General features: G+C 50.6%; 1 protein-coding gene across 1 annotated transcript in view; it reads right to left on the bottom strand.

The window, feature by feature from the left end:
• The window catches only part of LOC144668637 (pro-neuregulin-3, membrane-bound isoform-like), a 394,738-nt gene that overhangs the window by 143,453 nt on the left and 228,116 nt on the right, over window positions 1–23,169 (bottom strand). Inside the window, exon 2 of the mRNA XM_078530880.1 lies at window positions 15,640–15,769. Within this exon, the coding sequence (XP_078387006.1) occupies window positions 15,640–15,769 (130 nt within the window). The remainder of the gene's footprint in view (window positions 1–15,639; window positions 15,770–23,169) is intronic.

Raw genomic sequence — 23,169 nt, 5'->3', positions numbered from 1 at the left:
CCAGACCCCCTACACACACACACACACCCGCTCCCACACCCAGACCCCCCTACACACACACACACACACACACACACACACCGACTCCCACAACCAGACCCTTCTACACACACACACACACACACACTCCCACACCTCTACCCCTCCTACACACACACACACCCACTCCCACACCCAGACCCTTCTACACACACACACACACCCACTCCCACACCCAGACCCCTCCTACACACACACACATACCCACTCCCACACCCAGACCCTTCTACACACACACACACACACACCCGTTCCCACACCCAGACCCCCCTACACACGCACACACACCCGCTCCCACAGCCAGACCCCCCTACACACACACACACACTCCCACACCCAGACCCCTCCTACAAACACACACACCCACTCCCACATCCAGCCCCTCCTACACACACACACCCACTCCCATATCCAGACCCCTCCTACACACACACACATACACCCACTCCCACACCCAGACCCCCCTATACACACATACACACCCACTCACACACCCAGACCCCTCCTACACACACACACACACACACACACACACACACACCCACTCCCACACCCAGACCCTTCTACACACACACACCCGCTCCCACACCCAGGCCCTTCTACACACACACACACACACACACACACACACCCAGTCCCACAACCAGACCCCTCCTACACACACATACCCGCTTCCACACCCAGGCCCTTCTACACACACACACACGCCCACTCCCAAACCCAGACCCTTCTACACACACACACCCGCTCCCACACCCAGGCCCTTCTACACACACACACACACCCACTCCCACACCCAGACCCCTCCTACACACACACACACACACACACACACACACACACACTCCCACACCCAGACCCCTCCTACACACACACACACACACCCGCTCACACACCCAGACCCTTCTACACACACATACCCGCTCCCACACCCAGGCCCTTCTACACACACACACACACCCACTCCCAAACCCAGACCCCTCCTACACACACACACACACACACACACCGCTCCCACACCCAGACCTTCTACACACAAACACACAATCGCTCCCACACCCAGACCCCTCCTACACACACATACACACATACCCGCTCCTACACCCAGTCCCCCCTACACACACACACACACCCACTCCCACACCCAGACCCTTCTACACACACACACCCACTCCCACACCCAGACCCTTCTACACACACACACACACACAAACCCACTCCCACACCCAGACCCCTCCTACACACACACCCGCTCCCACAACCAGACCCCTCCTACATCACACACACCCGCTCCCACACCCAGACTCTACTACACACACACACACACACACTCCCACACCCAGACCCCTCCTACACACACACACACACACACCCACTCCCACACCCAGACCCCTCCTACACACACACACACCCACTCCCACACCCAGACCCCTCCTACACACACACACCCCCTCTCCCACACCCAGACCCTTCTACACACACACACACTCCCACTCCCACACCCAGACCCTTCTACACACACACACACACCCACTCCCACACCCAGACCCCTCCTACACACACATACCCGCTCCCTCACCCAGGCCCTTCTACACACACACACACACCCACTCCCACACCCAGACCCCTCCTACACACACACACACACACTCCCACACCCAGACCCTTCTACACACACACACACACACACCCACTCCCACACCCAGACCCCTCCTACACACACACACACACCCACTCCCACACCCAGACCCCTCCTACACACACACACACACACACCCACTCCCACACCCAGACCCCTCCTACACACACACACCCCCTCTCCCACACCCAGACCCCTCCTACACACACACACACAAACCCACTCCCACACCCAGACCCCTCCTACACACACACCCGCTCCCACACCCAGACCCCTCCTACACACACACACCCCCACTCCCACACCCAGACCCCTCCTACACATACACCCGCTCCCACACCCAGACCCTTCTACAGACACACACCTACTCCCACATCCAGACCCCTCCTACACACACCACACACTCGCTCCCACACCCAGACCCCTCCTACACACACATACACACACACTCCCACACCCAGACCCCTCCTACACACACACACACACACACACACACACACACAGACCCACTCCCACAACCAAACCCCTCCTCTACACACACACACACACACACCCACTCCCACACCCAGACCCCTCCTACACACATACACACCCACTCCCACAACCAGACCCCTCCTACACACACACACACACACCCACTCCCACACCCATACCCCTCGTACACACACACACACACCCGTTCCCACACCCAGACCCCTCCTCTACACACACACACACACACACACCCACTCCCACACCCAGACCCCTCCTACACACACACACACCCGCTCCCACACCCAGACCCCTCCTACACACATACCCGCTCCCACACCCAGACCCCTCCTCCACACACACACCCACACCCAGACCCCCCTACACACACACACACCCACTCCCACACCCAGACCCCTCTACACACACACACACACCCGCTCCCACAACCAGACCCTTCTATTCACACACACACCCACTCCCACACCCAGACCCCTCCTACACAAACACACACACCCACTCCCACACCCAGACCCTTCTACACACACACACACACACCCACTCCCACACCCAGACCCCTTCTACACACACACACACACCCACTCCCACACCCAGACCCCCCTACACACACACACACACCCGCTCCCACACCCAGACCCTTCTACACACACACACACCCGCTCCCACACCCAGACCCTTCTACACACACACACACCCACTCCCACACCCAAACCCCTTCTATACACACACACACCCACTCCCACACCCAGACCCTCCTACATACACACACACAGACCCGTTCCCACAACCAGACCCCTCCTCTACACACACACACACCCCCACTCCCACACCCAGACCCCTCCTACACACACACACACCCCCACTCCCACACTCAGACCCCCCTACACACACACACACACACCCGCTCCCACACCCAGACCCCTCCTCTACACACACACACACACCCACTCCCACACCCAGAGCCCCCTACGCACACACACCCCCACTCCCACACCCAGACCCCTCCTACACACACACACACCCCCACTCCCACACCCAGACCCCTCCTACACACACCCCCACCCCCACTCCCACACCCAGACCCCTCCTACACACACACACCCCCACTCCCACACCCAGACCCCTCCTACACATACACCCGCTCCCACACCCAGACCCCTCCTCCACACACACACCCACACCCGCACCCAGACCCCCCTACACACACACACACACCCACTCCCACACCCAGACCCCCCTACACACACACACACACACACACACCCGCTCCCACACCCAGACCCTTCTACACACACACATACCCACTCCCACACCCAGACCCCTCCTACACAAACACACACACCCGCTCCCACACCCAGACCCCCCTACACAGACACACACACACACCCGCTCCCACACCCAGTCCCCCTACTACACACACACCCACTCCCACACCAGACCCCTCCTACACACACACACACACACACACTCCCACACCCAGACCCCTCCTACACACACACAGACACACACAACTCCCACACCCAGACCCCTCCTACACACACACACACACACACACATTCCCACACCCAGACCCCTCCTACACACACACACTCCCACACCCAGACCCCTCCTACACACACACACACACACACACACTCCCACACCCAGAGCCCTCCTACACACACACACACCCACTCCCACACTCAGACCCCTCCTACACACACACAAACACACACCCGCTCCCACACTCAGACCCCCTACACACACACACACACACCCGCTCCCACACCCAGTCCCCCTACACACACACACACCCACTCCCACACCCAGACCCCCCTACACACACATACATACATACACACACACACACCCAGTCCCCCCTACACACACACACACACACACACATCCAGACCCCCCTATAAACACACACACACACCCAGACCCCACTACAAACACACACACCCAGACCCCCCTACACACACACACACACCCCCACTCCCACACCCAGACCCCCTACACACACCCACACCACCGCTCCCACACCCAGTCCCCCTACACACACACACCCACTCCCACACCCAGACCCCCTACACACACCCACACACCTGCTCCCACACCCAGTCCCCCTACACACACATAAACACCCACTCCCACACCCAGAGACACACATACCCACATAGACCCACACACCCAATCCACCCAACCACACACATACACCAACCCACCCATACACACACCCACCATCACCCACAAACAACCGCACACCCTCACATCCCCACCCACACACACCCCCGCAACAACCACACACACCCACACCCCCACCACACACAACCCCACAACAACCACACCCATCCACACCCACTCCCCCAAACCCACCAAACACACACACACATATACCCACCCACCCACACACACACCCACCATCACCCACAAACAACCGCACACACCCACACCCCCACCCACACACACCCCCAAACCCACCCAACACACACACATACACCCACACACACACCCACCCACACACACCCACACCCACTCCCCCACACCCCCAAACCCACCCAACACACACACATACACCCACACACACACCCACCCACACCCACTCCCCCACACCCCCAAACCCACCCAACACACACACATACACCCACACACACACCCACCCACACACACTCACAACCCCACACCCCCCCCAACACACACACATACACCGACACACACACCCACTCACACACACACACACACACACACACCTACACACACATACACCTACACTCCACCACACGCACACAGCCAACAATCACACCCACACCACCCCTCCACCACACGCCTACACCCAACTACACGCACCCACACCCATAACATGCACACACCCACCCCCACCAACCACGCACACCCACCCACACCAACCACATACACCCACCCACACCAACCACACACACTCGCCCCCACCAACCACATACACCCACCCCCACCAACCACACACACCCACCCCCACCAACCACATACACCCACCCCCACCAACCACACACACCCACCCCCACCAACCACATACACCCGCCCTACACCAACCACATACACCCACCCCCACCAACCACACACACCCACCCCCACCAACCACACACACACACCCCCACCAACCACATACACCCACCCACACCAACCACACACACCCACACCAAAAAACATTGATAATGACAACGCTAAAAACACTGCCCCGAGCGGATATTTCAGTGTGAAGTGGGAATAGTGACTGACGTCCTGATCTCTACAAACAGGGGTCACTGCCCAGTGATCAGGAACATGAGGCTCAGCTTTGCTCTCTCTATTCCTCAGCTCAGACCTCAGTAGCGATCCTGATTCATGCTGTCCGGTCTGGCTGTGCTAAAGGTGCTAATTCTTTTCTCTGAGGAGATAGTCCTCGAGACGCAGACTGTGGGAGATAGCGGCACCATCACTACACCTCTCCTGGCTGAACAATCGGACCGTCCGGAGTGCTAGCTCCCTTCGTTCAAGAACAGTTGGTCAGGAATTCTGAATGAGAATTTGTTAACAAAAACTGATAATAAAAGAAGGAAAGAGTCAGTGAAAAGAACAGTAAAAATGTAAAAGATTCACTGGCTCTCGTCTCAGTTTAAGTGATGAAAATCGCAGTTTAAAGTTTTAATTGTTAATAGTGGGTTTTCAAACATTAGCCAATAAGTAATAATGAACTGACTGGACTCCTTCAAACACCCTCAGTGATCAGGGATTCTCATCAATTCCATTCACTTGACCTCAAAAACAAAAACTCCAAACACACCCGGCTGATTTTTCATAGGCAACAGATTCAGTGAATAAGAGCCTGAAGTACATTCACTTTAATGGATGACAGGTCTCCCTAATGCAGGTCCCTGTGAAATAGACAAGTGCTATTACAGGGATAGTGTCATGCAACAGCATTAACCCTACGAGTGCTGAAACATGCTGCAGCAACATGAGCTGTGTCATGATTTATTCATGGAGAGAGAGCACAGAGTGTTTACCATCCAGCTGACAGTGCAGGGCAAGTAAAGTGGGAGCTGACACTGAGGGAATTGGTGGATGGTGCAGGCTGAATGAGACTTGTCAGTAAAGTGATGTTGTTAGGTTAGTGAAACAAGTGATAGTCATGAAGAAATACAGATTTAGACAAGAGAAAGAGACAGCGCGAGAGAGAGAGATAGGGAAAGTGAGAGACATGAAGAGATAACGAGCGAGTGAGAGGGAGAGCGAGAGAGGCGGAGAGCGGGAGAGGCAGTGCAAGAGAGGGAGAGCATGAGCGAGCGGGAGAGGGAGTGAGCAGGAGAGGCAGCGATGGAGAGAGGGAGTGTGTGAGAGAGGGAGCGAGGCAGAGCGCGAGAGAGGGAGCGAGCGAGAGAGGGACAGCGTGAGAGAGGGAGAGCACAAGAGAGGGAGAGCGCAAGAGAGGGCGTGAGCGAGAGAGAGAGCACGAGAAAGGGAGAGCAGGAGAGAGGGACAGCACAAGAAAGAGAGCGCGAGAGAGGGAGAGTGCGAGAGTGGGAGAGTGCGAGAGAGGGAGGGCATGAAAGAGGGAGAGTGTGAAAGGGAGAGCCCGAGAGAGGAAGAGCGCGAGGGAGAGAGACAGCACGAGAGAGGGAGCATGTACACATGCAGGAGAATGGGCGGAGGGTGTGATAGGGCTGATGTTCGAGGGGCGAAGGTGTTTGGCCTTAACAGATCCTGGATCTGTTGTTGCAATCCACCCTTTCCAATTGTAATTGCTGGCTGGTAACAAGAATCCTGGGGAATCACTGGACTGAGTCGAGAGTTGGGGTGGGGAGTGACTTCACTGTATTGACCCTTGAAGTATCCATCTAATATCCCTTTGAAATCACTCACCCTCTCTGCTTCTACCACCCTCATTGGCAGAGAGTTCCAGGTCTTTACCAGTCAGAGAACAAAATGTACTTCCTCATACCCTCCCTGTATCTCTTGCCCAAAACATTAAATTTTGTGTCCCCTAGTCTCAGTACCAATGGCAACAGCTTTTCTTTATCATAATCTTCTACACCTCTATCAAATCTCCCCTCGAGAAAAACCCCAGCTTCTCCAGTCTGACCTTGTAACCAAAACCCTCCATCCCTGGTAAATCTCCTCTGCACCCACTCACAGACCCTCACATTCTTCCAAAAGCGTGATGACCAGAATTGGACACAATACTCTAGTTGTGGTCTAACCAGAGCTTTATAAAGGCTCAACATAACTTCCCTGTTCTTGTACTCATTACCTCTATTTAACAAGCCCAAGATCCCTTATGCTTTGCTCATCGCGCTGTGAGGTGTGGGGGGAATGAGGGGGGAGGGTGAAGCGATTGTACTGACCCGGTCTCATTAGCTCAGTCCAAAGATGGATCACGACAATTTATTTTCTGTTCACTGCTACATGGAACTCAAACTCACAGCCAAGGTCAACTCAGGCCGAGATCTCCGAGGGACGACAGGGACCTTTCACCCTGTCACAATCTGTTACTCTCAGGAGCCCAATGGGAGCAAATGCATTGGCCTTTGGAATCATCCTCAGAGTTCTGACTGTGGTCGAGTGCTGTTCCCACACCCAGCTGAATCAAACGGGAATTTCAGACATTGTACCAAACAATCAGAAAACTGGATAGAATAAACTTTTCTGAACATGACCTTAAGAATTTTTGTCAGTGTTTTGCAAATCACTTTTTACAATTTGGACCCTTTTTCAGTCTAAAAGGGGCTGTGGCTGTGATATGAAAGTGAAATTTGATATTTGAGAATCCACCTGGTAAATGGCCCCAACCTCCTTCCACACAGCAACAGGGGAATGAAGACAAACCCATCCCCTTTCACACAGCAGCAGGGGAATGAAGACAAACCCATCCCCTTTCACACAGCAGGGGAATGAAGACAAACCCATCCCCTTTCACACAGCAGGGGAATGAAGACAAACCCATCCCCTTTCACACAGCAGGGGAATGAAGACAAACCCATCCCCTTCCACACAGCAGGGGAATGAAGACAAACCCATCCCCTTCCACACAGCAGGGGAATGAAGACAAACCCATCCCCTTTCACACAGCAGCAGGCGAATGAAGACAAACCCATCCCCTTCCACACAGCAGCAGGCGAATGAAGACAAACCCATCTCCTTTCACACAGCAGCAGGCGAATGAAGAAAAACCCATCCCCTTCCACACAGCAGCAGGCGAATGAAGACAAACCCATCCCCTTTCACACAGCAGGGGAATGAAGACAAACCCATCCCCTTTCACACAGCAGCAGGCGAATGAAGACAAACCCATCCCCTTCCACACAGCAGGGGAATGAAGACAAACCCATCCCCTTTCACACAGCAGGGGAATGAAGAAAAACCCATCCCCTTTCACACAGCAGGGGAATGAAGACAAACCCATCTACAAACTTGCTTCAGTGATTTGCTCCATTCAATGTTTCACAAGGATTCTTGTTAGGCTTTGCACAACCAGACCAATTTATTGTACATAAAACAAGTGAATAAAGAAGAGCATTGCTGATCAATGTTGGACTACATTAATTCTTAGCATGATTAAAATCTAAGCACTTGACCATCTGTCGGCTAAACTACACATTGGTCTGCATTTTACACATGTTGTGCTCGTGTGATCGATGGGCCCGGAAGCAAACGCGTTATTATCCACTTCTGACTGTCATCGCAACTGACACGCAATTTCACACTGGCTGGACAATGGCCCGGGCAGCGTGAAACACGCCTGGACATTGGCACAGCGCTGCCAGCGGAGCCGGGAGTGTGGCGGGCTCCAGGTCCAATGGGGAGCCCGGAGAGAGTGGTTTAAGAAACGTACAGTCAGCTCCCTGAAGGCTGCCAGGAGTTGATGAGGAGCCTCAGGGAGTTGTCAGGAGAGAGTCTAATATCTGGCAGCAATTGTGGCCTCAGCACCCGCTGGGCACACCAGGCAGGAGGGCAATGCCCAGTGGGCACTCTGTCCTCTGGTTCTCTGACGAGTGCCTATGTACTCTCATGGAAGCAGTGGGTGCCCAGCATGGTATTCTCATGCTGCGGGATGGCAAAGGGAAGTCAACCCACCAGACGAAGAAGGCCTGAAAGGAGGTGGCTGCCCAGGTGAGTGGGCACGATGTTGTGCACCGTCCAAGGATCTAGTGGCAGGAAAGGTTCAACAATCTTTAGTGATCCTCAAGGGTGAGTACTGACTTTGCATGGAACTGTATATAGATGTCTTGGAGGGCAGCTGTTCATTGTGGCACTCAGCAGCGTGTGATGAAAAGTACCAAATGGCACATATCCCTGTGCCAGCTGAGACTGGGAGATGTGCCCGCTTGACTTGGGCGCATAGAAGGGTGGGGTGTGCCAAACTGACGGGTACGTCAATCTGGCTCTCCTGCGGGGTGGGGAGGAGTGAGGTTGGTGTGGTGATACAGGTTGAGGATGGACAAATGAGTGCACTTTTGCCTGTACAGGAGAAGCCAGAATGCGCTGGAGTGTGCATGAAGGTGGGGGTGGGGTGCCCAACATCCTGATCCTTCCCAGGTTTGAAAAAGTGGAAAAGGGATACTCGCTGATAGAAAAAGGTATGGCTATTATCTCTGGAGTCAAGAAATTTCACCAGAACGTATACGGCCGCCATTTTACAATCGTTTCTGCCCATAAACCATTGTTAGGTTTGTTAAGTGAGGACGAGGCTATACCACCCATAGCCTCAGCAAGAATACAACGATGGGCCTTAATTCTGGAAGCAAACAAATACACTTTCATACACAGGCCTGGCAATCAAATCGCAAACACCGATGCCCTTAGTCATTTGCCTTTACAAGGAATTGATGAGCACGTCCCAGTTCCACAGGAACTTGTTTTACTGATAAATTTCTTAGATTCCTCGCCGGGATGTGCTCAACAGATCAGAGACTGGACAAGTCAGGACCCAATCCTGTCTCAAGTATGAGAACAAGTGCTTCATGGTTGGTCACAGGAGCCCATATCTGACAAAATGAAACCGACCTTCAACAGAAAACATGAAATAACCAGCCAGCCAGCCGGGATGGCATCTTATTGTGAGGAGCACGAATGACAATTCCTTCAAAGGGAAAGGAGCCTCTTTTAATAGAACTACACAGTGCCCATCCAGGAATTTCCCGAATGAAGACCATAGCAGGCAGCTATCTATGATGATCAGGGTTGGATGGCGAAGTAGAGAGTTTCTTGAAGCGCTGTGTGCAATGTCAGCAACTGCAAAAGTTGCCAGTGACAGCTTCGTTACACCCATGGGAGTGACCAGGTAGAGCCTGGGTGCGGTTACACGTTGACTACGTTGGACTTTTCCTGGGAACAATGTTTCTGCTCATTGTTGATGCCCGTTCAAAATGGTTGGACGTATATGAGGTGAAGTCACCAACGTCGGCCACTACAATTGAGAAACTACGATAGAGTTTTGCCATTCATGAACTACCAGAAGTAGCTGTTTCCGATAACAGCATTTACGAGTGCTGAGTTTCAACGGTTTATCAGCCTCAATCCACTCATGTGAAAACTGCACCGTACCCACCCTTCCTCAAATAGACTGGCCGAAAGGGCAGTTCAAACATTCATTGCAGGCATGAGAAAGTTAACTGGCGATTCCTTAGCAACCAAGCTAGCTCGCTTTATTTTTCATTACAGGACCATCCCTCACAACAACAGGTATCGCACCTGCGGAGTTATTGTTGAAATTCCATCTCAGGGTGAGATTGAGCTTAATAATGTTGAATTTAGAGGGGCAGGTGGAAAGGAGTCAGGGAAACCAGGAAACTAGACACGACTGGCATAATCGCAAGAGGAAATTTACCGTGGGAGAGACGGTATACGTGAAAAACTTCAGGGCAGGACCAAAGTGAATACCGGGTGAAATAAATGCCGTGACCGGGCTTCTATCTTACCACGTGGAGGTGGAAGGCCGGATCATCCAGAAACATGTGGACCATTTGAGGAGGAGACAGACAAATCGCCAAGATTTGATTCCACCAGTGATCATGACCAGGTCTGCGTTTCCTGTTGGGGATACTCAACCCAGGACTGACATGTCTGATGTTCCTGTGAGAGTTGAGGATACAGAATTGCAGGTGCCCTCCGAAACACCTGATGTTCAGGCAACTCCGGAAAAGCAGGTTCCTGACAAAGAATCTGAAGTTGTGGAGCTGCGACACTCCACAGGTACCAGGAAATCACCTGAAAGACTGAACTTGTAACTTCCTTACCCAGTGTAAATATTATGTTGTCTTGAAAAATATGTACTTGTAAATATATTATGTAAAGCTGAGTTAAAGGGAAGGAATGTAGCAATTGTGGTTTTATTTAGTGTGTAATGTACCTTTAAGAATAATATTTGTTAAGGAATGTCACATGATCTGTAGTAACCAATAGGATAGTAGCACAGGCTACCTCAGCAGTTAGTGTAGAGATAGAGTTGGAGTTGAAAGCAGACGTGTAGTTGCTGCTGAGTATATTGTAAATGAACTTAATGTTGACACCCAAGGAGTGTCTGCGGATTAACTCTATCACTAATAGTACAACTTGGCCACCCTACAACATCAGCCATGGTGCTGGATGCTACCTCCCAGGTGGTGCCTGCACAGGCTCCACTGGCCAGGAGACATCAGAGTCAGCAGGCTGCCTCCAATGCCACTGCCAGCAAGGAGAGAGGCACCAAGACACAGCACTCACAAGCAGAAGTTTAGAAGTCATACCCTGACCTGTTGGTGACAGGATGGCCTCATCAGGGATGATCAGGAAGGAGGCGTTACCTTTGCCCTCACTTTAAATCCATGCCTTGGAGGCCGAGCTGAATGAACGGAGAATCAAGGCCTCCCTGGGCTCCCTGCATCCCAGAAGGTTCCTCACTTCTGAACCAATGTCCTCACCCTGTTCCTCTCCAGCTCCTCATCACTTGAGCTGTTCTCTGCAGCCTGTGGAGCTGCCTCGCTGTCGTCATCCTCCTCATTCCTTGCCAGAGCCAGACTGTGCAGCGCGCAGCACATAATGACAATGAGTGAGATGCGCTCTGGGGGATATTGCAGTGTTCCCCCTGATCGGTGCAGGCAGCAGAACCTCATCTTGAGCAGGCCAATGGTCCTCTCAATTACTGCCCTTGTGGAGCCATGACTTTGATTATACCCCTCCTCCGCTTCTGTCCTGGGGTGTCGGGATGGCGTAATGAGCCACCTTTCCAGGGGATAACCTTTGTCACCCAGGAGCCAATCATCCAACCAAACTGGAGCGACAAAGAGCCTTGGCACCTGGGAGTGTCGCAGGATGTACGCATTAAGGGAGCTGCCCGGGTACCTAGCACAGATCTGCAAAATCTGTGTCACGTGGTTGTAAACTATCTGGACAGTGATGGAGGGGAAGCCCTTTCTGTTGATGAAGACACTCAGCCCAGCTCACCCGCTGGCGCCTTTATGGCCACATGAGTGCAGTCTCTGGCACCCTGGATGCAGGGAAGCCCAGCAATTGCAGTGAAGCCTCTGGCTCGCTCAGCCTGGCTGACTTCGTTGGTCCAGAAATGAATGAAGTTAGGTGACTGCCCTTGACATCAAGGCAGCATTTGACCGAGTGTGGCATCAAGAAACCCGATCAAAACTGGGTCAATGGGAATCGGGAAAAACTCTCTGTTAGTTGGAGTCATGCCTAGCACAAAGGAAGATGGTTGTGGTTGTTGGAGGTCAATCATCTCAGCTCCAGGACATCACTGCAGGAGTTCCTCAGGGCAGTGCCCTCGTCCCAACCATCTTCAGCTGCCTCATCAATGACCTACCTTCCATTATAAGGTCAGAAGTGGGGATGTTCGCTGATGATTGCACAATGTTCAGCATTCACGACTTCTCAGATACTGAAGCAGTCTATGTCCAAATGCAGCACGACCTGGACTATATCCAGGCTTGTGTTGACAAGTGGCAAGTGTAACATTTGCATCACACAAGTGTCAGGCAATGACCATCTCCAACAAGAGAGAATCCAACCATCGCCCCTTGATGTTCAATGGCATTACCATCACTGAATCCCCCACTATCAACATCCTAGGGGTTACCATCGATCAGAAACTGAACTGGACCAGCCATATAAATACTGTGACTACAAGAGCAGGTCAGAGGCTAGGAATCCTGCAATGAGTAACTCACCTCCTGACTCCCCAAAGCCATCTGCAACGCACAAGTCAGGAGTGTGATGGAATACTCCGCACTTGCCTGGATGGGTGCAGCTCCCAAAACACTCAAGAAGCTGGACACTGTCCAGGGCAAAGCAGTCCGCTTGATTGGCACCACATCCACAATCGTTCACTCCCTCCACCACTGACACACAGCAGCAGCAGTGTGTACCATCTACAAGATGCATTGCAGGAATTCACCAAGGCTCCTTAGACAGCACCTTCCAAACCCACAACCGCTACCACCTAGAAGGACAAGGGCAGCAGTTAGGTGGGAACACCACCACCTGGAAGTTCCCCTCCAAGTCACTTATCATCCCAACTTGGAAATATATCGCTGTTCCTTCACTGTCGCAGGGTCAAAATCCTGGAACTCCCTCCCTAACAGCACTGTGGGTGTACCTATACCACATGGTCTGCAGCGGTTCAAGAAGGCAGCTCACCACCACCTTCTCAAGGGCAACTAGGGATGGGCAATAAATGCTGGCCTAGCCAGTGAAGCCCACATCCCGTGAATGAATATAAAAAAATCCCGTCTGAACAGAGTGTCAGTGACCAGCTTGACAGAGTTGTGGGCAGCAGATTGGGCAACACCATATAGATCTCCCACTGACCCTTGGAAAGAACCAGAGGTGAAAAAGTTCAGGGCCATTGTTACCTTAAAGGCCACTGGCAGAGGGTGGCCACCGTCTTAGTTTGAGGTGGTCTCTGGGCCAATCATCTGGGATATGGAGGTCACTGTGTCCCTAGAGAGGCAGAGCCTCCTTCGGCACTGGACCTTGGACATATCGAGGTAGCTGGAGCACTGCCTGTCATCTCTGGCTGCAGGATAATGGTGTCTCCTGTGGACCCTTCTGCCTTGTACTCCCTGCTGGCCCTGCACCCTTTCTGGCTGTGCCTCTCCTCCCTCGGGTCGCTCTCTGAGACGGTGCTTGTGGACAATAGGCCTCCTCTCTCTTCTAGAGGTCCCCCCCTAGCAGAGTAGACTAGCCCCATTTGCTGGAATGCAGATGCCATAAGATAAAAACAGAATTACCTGGAAAAACTCAGCAGGTCTGGCAGCATCGGCGGAGAAGAACAGAGTTGACGTTTCGAGTCCTCATGACCCTTCAGCAGAACAGGGCCATAAGATAGTTCCCTAAAGGGTGTACTCCGCAGAAAGCCTCCAGGGAAGCTTGTAAGCCAAAGAGTCCTCCGGAAAACACAGCAGATGCAGTGAACTGTCAGAAAAACACCCACAATCAACTCTCAGCTCAACTCCGACCTACCCACATTGCCCCGGCTCTAGTTCACTTTTATCCCACCACGGATCCTCAATCCATTACCACAAAACCTGGTTGGCCTGCCTGCCTGTGTGGCCCATGCGCTGACCACAAAATTGCACGGGCCATGTAAAATTCAAGATAATTGCCCTTTCAATGGGCTTAAATGTCCTCTTAATTGGCGGTGGGGTGCTCCTGACTCCTGCGCGTCCGCTGGCTGTAATATGGTGAATGATGTCGGGATGCACGCCTGACATTTTCTCGTGCGATTCCACGCGAGTTTGGGTTGTCCATGCGCAAGCTCTGAGGGTGTCAAATCCTGGCCATATTGTAATTAGCGGTTTTGTACACTGCACCCCTCGCAAATTCTTGCCAACAATGAGAGTATCTAGTGTGTTGACACTCAACAATGCACAGGCAGATTCATACCAAGTTTGGTAAAAATTTCTTGGAGAATTAAACTTACTCAAAAATTTAAAAAGGTATTGCTAAGAACATTGACTCGATGCAGCAAGTGCTTATATAACTGTCTCTTCAATTGAAAAAGCTGTCATACATATTGCCAAACAAATCACCAAATGCTTCTGCCTTGGAATTGTCAACCTGTCTCCTCCCCTAAACAAAGTGACCAGCAACAGGCAGGTCAACACAACATTGTCCTCAGTCGGGACAATGGTAAAATTCCTTTATACCTTCCTGTGTACAATCACTCAAAGGAACAAGAACAACCAATCACAGAGCACGATGTTTCATGTTTGCTTCTTGGGTTTGGTTCATGAGCCACAAAGTCATCCGATTGCTGCTCAAGCTCAGTCTTAAAAGGCAAATGAGTTAAAGACAAGGCATTGGGTCTGATCCCTGTGCTGCTCAGATTATCAGGCTCCACATGCTAACTGTTCAATGCACTTTAATCTACAGCATCTTTGCAAGGATTGATGAAACATGTTGTGCAGAATGTTACTGCCAGTCGCTGACAGCATATGCCTCCTGTCGGATTCCAGTCTCACAAACATTGGGTTCAGTTCACTCACCGACAGTGCTTGTTATTTCCAGTCAGGGTTTCAATGATGAAGCATTCTCCCTCGTTCAGGCAGTAGGCAAGGTCCTTATCAGTGCAGGGTTTAAAATGTTCCGACCTCTCCGTCGTGTAGGCTGTGGTAGCTGCAGAAATGGAGAATTATAGAATTAGTGCCTGGAACCCAGAGTCACAGCCAGAGAGTGGCTCATTCAGTGAGGACAGTTCACACTATAACAAGAAATTTAGCTCCCTTTGATTGAATCTCTTCTTTTTGATCATAAATGTAATTTGAGACTCTTTCCTGACATTTATACTGTCACTGCAGTCACAACAATAGGCAAAGTGATGAAGACCAAGGCCCAGTTTCAGGGCAGAGTTAAAATCCAGTGCCCTGCTTCAGGCTCTACCTCCCTCTCCAGTGGACTGACAGTGGAAGCAACGTCCAGCTGCCAACCTACACAAGAACAACGTGTTTCACTGCATCAGGATAAAGATCAGCACAACACAAGACCGTCCATTCTGTGCAGGTGATTAAAAACACCAGCAGCAAGCATTTCAATCACTGGCCCCATTTATAGCCACTGTTCCCTGACCTCTTCTTAACAGTATTTTAAAGCAATTCTTTCGTCAATGTCAAACATATTATGGTAGATTGAAGGCAGTCACCCATAAGAGCAATCTGACTGCACCAAGCCATCAAACACTCCCAGAGCAGGTACAGCACGGGGTTAGATACCGAGTAAAGCTACCTATACACTGTCCCCATCAAAAACTCCCAGGACAGGTACAGCACAGGGTTAGATACAGAGTAAAGCTCCCTCTACACTGTCCCCATCAAACACTCCCAGGACAGGTACAGCACGGAGTTAGATACAGAGTAAAGCTCCCTCTATACTGTCCCCATCAAACACTCCCAGAACAGGTACAGCATGGGGGTAGATAGGGAGTAAATCTCCCTCTACGCTGTCTCCATCAAACAATCCCAGGACAGGTACTGCACGGGGTTAGATACAGAGTAAAGCTCCCTCTACACTGTCCCCATCAAACACTCCCAGGACAGGTACAGCACAGGGTTAGATACAGAGTAAAGCTCCCTCTACACTGTCCCCATCAAACACTCCCAGGACAGGTACAGCACAGGGTTAGATACAGAGTAAAGCTCCCTCTACACTGTCCCCATCAAACACTCCCAGGACAGGTACAGCACGGAGTTAGATACAGAGTAAAGCTCCCTCTACACTGTTCCCATCAAACACTCCCAGGACAGGTACAGCACGGGGTTAGATACAGAGTAAATCTCCCTCTACACTGTCCCCATCAAACACTCCCAGGACAGGTACAGCACGGAGTTAGATACAGAGTAAATCTCCCTCTACACCATCCACATCAAACACTCCCAGGACAGGTACAGCACAGGGTTGTATACAGAGTAAAGATCCCTCTGCATGGTCCCATCACACACTCCCAGGACAGATAAAGTGCAGGGTTAGATACAGAGTAAATCTCCCTCTACACTGTCCCCATCAAACACTCCCAGGACAGGTACAGCACAGGGTTAGATACAGAGTAAAGCTCCCTCTACACTGTCCCCATCAAACACTCCCGGGACAGGTACAGCACAGGGTTAGATACAGAGTAAAGCTCCCTCTACACTGTCCCCATCAAACACTCCCAGGACAGGTAGAGCACGGGGTTAAATACAGAGTAAATCTCCCTCTACACTGTCCCCATCAAACACTCCCAGGACAGGTACAGCACAGGGTTAGATACAGAGTAAAGCTCCCTCTACACTGTCCCCATCAAAAACTCCCAGGACAGGTACAGCACAGGGTTACATACAGAGTAAAGCTCCCTCTACACTGTCCCCATCAAACACTCCCAGGACAGGTACAGCACGGGGTTAGATACAGAGTAAAGCTCCCTCTACACCGTCCCCACCAAACACTCCCAGGACAGGTACAGCACGGGGTTAGATACAGAGTAAATCTCCCTCTACACTGTCCCATCAAACACTCCCAGGACAGGTACAGCACGGGGTTAGATACAGAGTAAAGCTCCCTCTACACCGTCCCCACCAAACACTCCCAGGACAGGTACAACATGGTGTTAGATATAGATAACTAAACATCTTTTATTGAAATTAAAATAAAACATTGGGTTTGTTCTAATTTCAAGAAAAAAGTGTAAATATTTTGAAACATTCTCGAATCTTTTGCAAGCGTTGTGATGGACATTTTCCTGCACCGTATAGACACTGTTCTTGCTTTGCTGGGTCACAGACCAGGCCATGAGACGGCCTGGACTGTCCTTTTATTTGACAGGCTGCTTGATCGCAGAGCATCAGCAAACACGCGGTTAGAGGAGTTCAATCTGATTCATATTGTGGTGCTAGTAAGATTGTCGGGTGATGAGAAATCAGCCTGTATTAGGTTATTGAGTGGAATTGTTGTTCCCCAGCAAGTGAGGCTAACCTGGTACGAATCCAGTGGCCAGTGAACAGAAAGGGCCTGCACGAGGCCTGTGACTGGCTGAGAATTGCAGTCGGCTGCTAATCATTGCAGCAGAACTGCTTCCACCCAGCTCAGAGAGTGTGTGTGTGTGTGTGTGTGTGTCGCAGCAGCAGGGGATCTTCTGCATTGGCTCACTGACAGGGCAGTACACCACGCAGCAGCAACAGTGAGATGTTAAAGATGAGCCAAGTACGCTGCTTTCTGTGTAGGTGATGACTAAATGAACCAGGACGGATCTGGAGGCCACAAAAGAGCAGTGAGTCAGGTGCTGAATTCTAGGCTGAGCTGCTATCTCACATCTTCCCATCGCCTATCAGTGAAGGGTCATTATTTTCCAGTTCAGGGATGCCTAAAGCTGCCTGTTTCACATCAGAACGCATTGTCTTTGGGTCATAAAGTGCAATCTACCTTTGGGAAAGAATGATTTTCAATCCTGAAGTTGTTCATGGGAAAGGGGATGGTCCTTCTCGAAAAAGCATTTTCTATATAGCGTACAGGGCTACGGGCCAAGTGTTGGGAAGTGGGATTAGTATAGATAGGTGCTTGATGGCTGGCACTAACACAATGGGCCAAAGGGCCTGTTTCTGTGCTCTATAACTCTATATCTCAACCCACCTCTTCCAAGATCATCTCCGACCAAGGTAGCCTTCGCAGTGTGAGGGGAGAGAGAGAAGATGGAAGGAGGTGGAGGGAGGGGAGAAGGAAGGATGGAAATTGAGAGGAATGATAGCAGGGGTAACAAATGGAGAAGAATTCACTGTTCCTGAATTCAGAACGGGGGAGACAGGATTGGGGAATTCACAGAGTATTATCACCCCATTCCCCATTGGCATGGTGAGATCAGTGAACTTATCCAACTCGCCCTGTGTGTGAGAGAGCTTGACTGGGGTCTGAGTATGGGTGGGTGTGAGTCTTTGTGGTTTTGGGTGGGCCTGAGTGAGTGAATTTGGCTGTGGGTCCGGGTGTGGGGAGAGTCTATAACAATTGGGTAACAAGTTAGATTCAGCCCAGTATCACTGTGGCCATTATTTTATGCTTTAATAAATAAACTGGTAATGTATGTTTCTTACTATAATATAGTCTAACTATAACAGTAAGAGACTTTTCAGCTGGGAAGTGATACTTAGAGTAGACGCCAGGTAGAATGTTCGAGTTGTCATTCTCAGGTAAATTAAATGGACTGACTGGCCTTCCTGTGTATCCAGTGAACAAGTTGGACTTGGCCTGAGATGGGCTCAGATGGGCCATTCTCCAGCCCAATGGAGAGATGTTTGTTTATTGCGCTGCTGCTGTGAGTGTTTAATAATTGAATCTTCCTCACTCCTGTGTCCCAGCATGCTATGTTGTAGCTGTAATGATTCTAAATTGCCTAACTTGGTGAAGGCTTGGCTGCTGGATGTAAATTGTGGTTTTTAGTGTTTACTAGCTGGAGAATGAGAGGTTTCTGGGTGCAGAGCTGGGTGTATTGTTTGAACTGTTGACACTCCAGGGAAACAATGCAGTTAGATGTTCCCTCAGGTGTCCTAAACTCTTGTTTTTTATCCTGTTGTTCCTCATGAATCAAAATAAATATTTGCAATCCTGCCTTTGATCTTGGAGAGGTAAATTAACATGCATTATTTCATACACAGGAAATGTAGACTGAGAGGATTTCCAACTCAATGAGCAGTTAATTTTTGCTAAGGGAAAACTAGCTCTTGATCCTTGACTTTAATTCCTCGGGAATTTTAGACATCACTGAGTTTCAGTTTTGTTTGTTGACAACATTCCTCTCGAGACCCTGATGCATCAACGAGGTTCATTGAGAGATCTGCTCAGGTGGCAATGGACAGTTTCAGATATCAGACATTCGGCTGCTACAGGAGAGGTTCCAGCTTAGATTCACACTCCCTCCAAAATTTACACATATTAGCCAGGTCAGGCTCTGAGAAGCCAAGCATCCTGTCCATCCAGTGACTCCACTAGCAAGTGTGTCCCTGTGTCCCTGTGAGTGTGTCTGTGTCCCTGTGAGTGTATCTGTGTCCCTGTGAGTGTGTCTGTGTCCCTGTGTGACTGCATGAGTCTGAGAGAGTAAAAAAGCGTGTGTGTGTGTGTGCGTGTCTGCAAGTGCCTGTCCGCGTGTGCCTGCATGAGTAAGAGTGTGCAAGTAACAGTGCATGCGAGTAAGAGTGTGTGTGAGTAAGTGTGTGCGAGTGAGTAAGAGTCTGTGTGAGTAAGAGTGCCTGTGAGTGAGTGTGTGTGAGTGAGAGCGCATGCGAGTGAGTAAATGCGTGTGATGAGTAAGAGTGAATGCGAGTGAGTAAGAGTGCGTGAGTGAGTAAGAGTGCGTGAGTGAGTAAGAGTGCATGAGTGAGTAAGAGTGCATGCGTATGAAAATGAGTGCGTCAGTGAGAGTGCGTGCAAGTAAGAGTGCATGCAAGTGAGTAAGAGTATGTGTGAGTGAGTAAGAGTGCATGCATGAGAGTAAGAGTGTGTGCGTGAGTGAGTACGTGCGAGTGAGTAAGAGTGTGTGTGAGTGAGTAAGAGTGTGTGTGCGAGTAAGAGTGCACGAGAGTGTGTAAGAGTGCGTGCATGCGTGTGAGTGTGCGAGTGAGTAATAGTATGAGTGTGTGAGAGTCAGTATGAGTGCCTGAGAGTGAGTAAGAGTGTGTGTGAGTGAGTAAGAGTGCGCGAGAGTGTGTAAGAGTCAGTAAGTGTGCACGTGAGCGAGTAATAGTAAGAGTGCGTGAGAGTCAGTAAGAGTGCCTGAGAGGGAGTGTGAGCAAGTAAGAGTGTGTGTGAGTAAGCGTGCTTGCGTGAGAGTAAGAGTGAATGCAAGTGAGTAAGAGTGTGTGAGAGTGAGTAAGAGTGCGTGCGAGGGAGTAAGAGTGCATGCTTGTAAGAGTCCATGTGAGTGAGTAAGAGTGTGTGCAAGGGAGAAAAGGTGTGCATGTGAGCAAGAGTGCATGTGAGTGAATAAGCGTGAGTGTGAGAGTAAGAGTGTATGCGTGTGAGTAAGAGTGCGTGGGAGTGAGTAAGAGTGTGTGTGTGAGAATAAGAGTGCGTGCTTGTGAGTAAGAGTGCATGTGAGTGTGAGGGTAAGAGTGTATGCATGTGAGTAAGAGTGCGTAGGAGTGAGTAAGCGTGTGTGTGAGAATAAGAGTGAATAATAGTGCGTGCTTGTGAGTAAGAGTGCATGCTTGTGGGTAAGAGTGTGTGCGATTGAGATAGAGTACGTTTGAGTGAGCAAGAGTGTGTGTGAGTGAATAAGAGTATGTGCGAGTGAGTATAAGTGTGTGCAATTGAGTAAGAGTGCGTGCGTGAGAGTCAGAGCGCATGCAAGTGAAAAAGAGTGTGTGTGAGTGAGTAAGAGTGCGTGTGATTAAGAGTGCCTGCAAGTGAATAAGAGTGCGCGAGAGTGAGTAAGAGTGTGTAAGAGTCAGTAAGTGTGCGTGTGAGAGAGTAATAGTCAGAGTGCGTGAGAGTCAGTAAGAGTGCCTGAGAGTGAGTGTGAGTGAGTAAGAGTGTGTGCGAGTGAGTAAGAGTGTGTGAGTGAGTACGAGCACATGCGAGTCATATAGAATGAGTGTGAGTGAGCAAGAGTGTGTGCGAGGGAGTAAGAGTGTGTGTGAATGAGTAAGAGTCCATGTGAGTGAGTAAGAGTGCGTGTGAGTGAGAAAAGGTGTGTGCATGTGAGTAAGAGTGCATGCTTGTGGGTAAGAGTGTGTGCGATTGAGATAGAGTACGTGTGAGTGAGCAAGAGTGTGTGCGAGTGAGTGAGAGTGAATGCTTCTGAGTAAAATTGCATGCATGTGAGGAAGAGTGCGTGTGACTAGCAGTGCATGCGAGTGAATAAGTGTGCATGCAAGTGAGTAAGAGTGCATGCTTGTGAGTAAGAATGTGTGCGAGTGAGTAAATGTGTGTGCGAGTGAGTAAGGATGTGTGCGAGTGAGTTAGAGTGCCTGTGTGTGGCAGTAAGAGTGCGTGCGTGCTTGTGAGTAACAATGCATGTGAGTGAAAAAGTGTGCGTGTGAGTGTGTAAGAGTTCATGCTTGTGAGTAAGAGTGCATGGGAGTGAGTAAGAGTGTGTGTGATTAAGAGTGCATGCGTGTGTGTAAGAGTGTGTGCGAGTGAGTAAGAGTGCATGAAAGTCAGTAAGAGTGCCTGAGAGTAAGTGTGAGTGAGTAAGAGTGTGTGTGAGTGAGTAAGAGTGTGTGTGAGTGAGTAAGAGTGTGTGTGAGTGAGTAAGAGTGAGATAGAGTGAATGTGTGTGAGCAAGAGTGCGTGCTTGTGAGTAGGAGTCCATGCGAGTGAGTAAGAGTCCATGCGAGTGAGTAAGAGTGCGTGGGAGTGAGTAAAAGTGTGTGTGATTAAGAGTGCGTGGGAGTGAGTAAGAATGTGTGCGAGCGAGTAAGAATGTGTGCAAGTGAGTAAGTGTACGTGTGTGTGAGTCAGAGTGTATGCAAGTGAATAAGAGTGTGTGTGAGTGAGTGAGAGTGCACGAGAGTGAGAGTGTGTGCATGTCTGTGCGAGTCAGCAAGTGTGCACGTGAGCGAGTAATAGTAAGAGTGCATGAGAGTCAGGAAGAGTGCCTGAGAGTGAGTGTGAGTGAGTAAGAGTGTGTGTGAGTGAGTAAGAGTGTGTGTGAGTGAGTAAGAGTGTGTGTGAGTGAGTAAGAGTGCGTGCGTGAGAGCAAGGGTGCGTGCGTGAGAGTAAGTGTGTGTGTTTGAGTGAGTAAGAGTGAGATAGAGTGAGTGTGAGTGAGCAAGAGTGCATGCTTGTGAGTAAGAATGTGTGCTTGTGAGTAAGGTTCCATGTGAGTGAGCAAGAGTGTGTGCGAGGGAGTAAATGTGTGTACATGTGAGTAAGAGTGCATGCGAGTGCATAAGTGTGTGCGTGAGAGTACGAGGGTATGCGTGTGAGTAAGAGTGCATGAGAATGAGTAAGAGTGTGCGCGTGAGAGTAAGAGTGTATGCGAGTGAATAAGAGTGTGTGTGCGTGAGCAAGAGTGAATGCTTCTGAGTAAAATTGCGTGCATGTGAGGAAGAGTGTGT

The sequence above is a fragment of the Cetorhinus maximus genome, chromosome 27, assembly GCF_964194155.1.
Source record: "Cetorhinus maximus chromosome 27, sCetMax3.hap1.1, whole genome shotgun sequence".
Lineage (NCBI taxonomy): Eukaryota > Metazoa > Chordata > Chondrichthyes > Lamniformes > Cetorhinidae > Cetorhinus > Cetorhinus maximus.
This window is presented reverse-complemented; position numbering and strand designations above follow the sequence as displayed.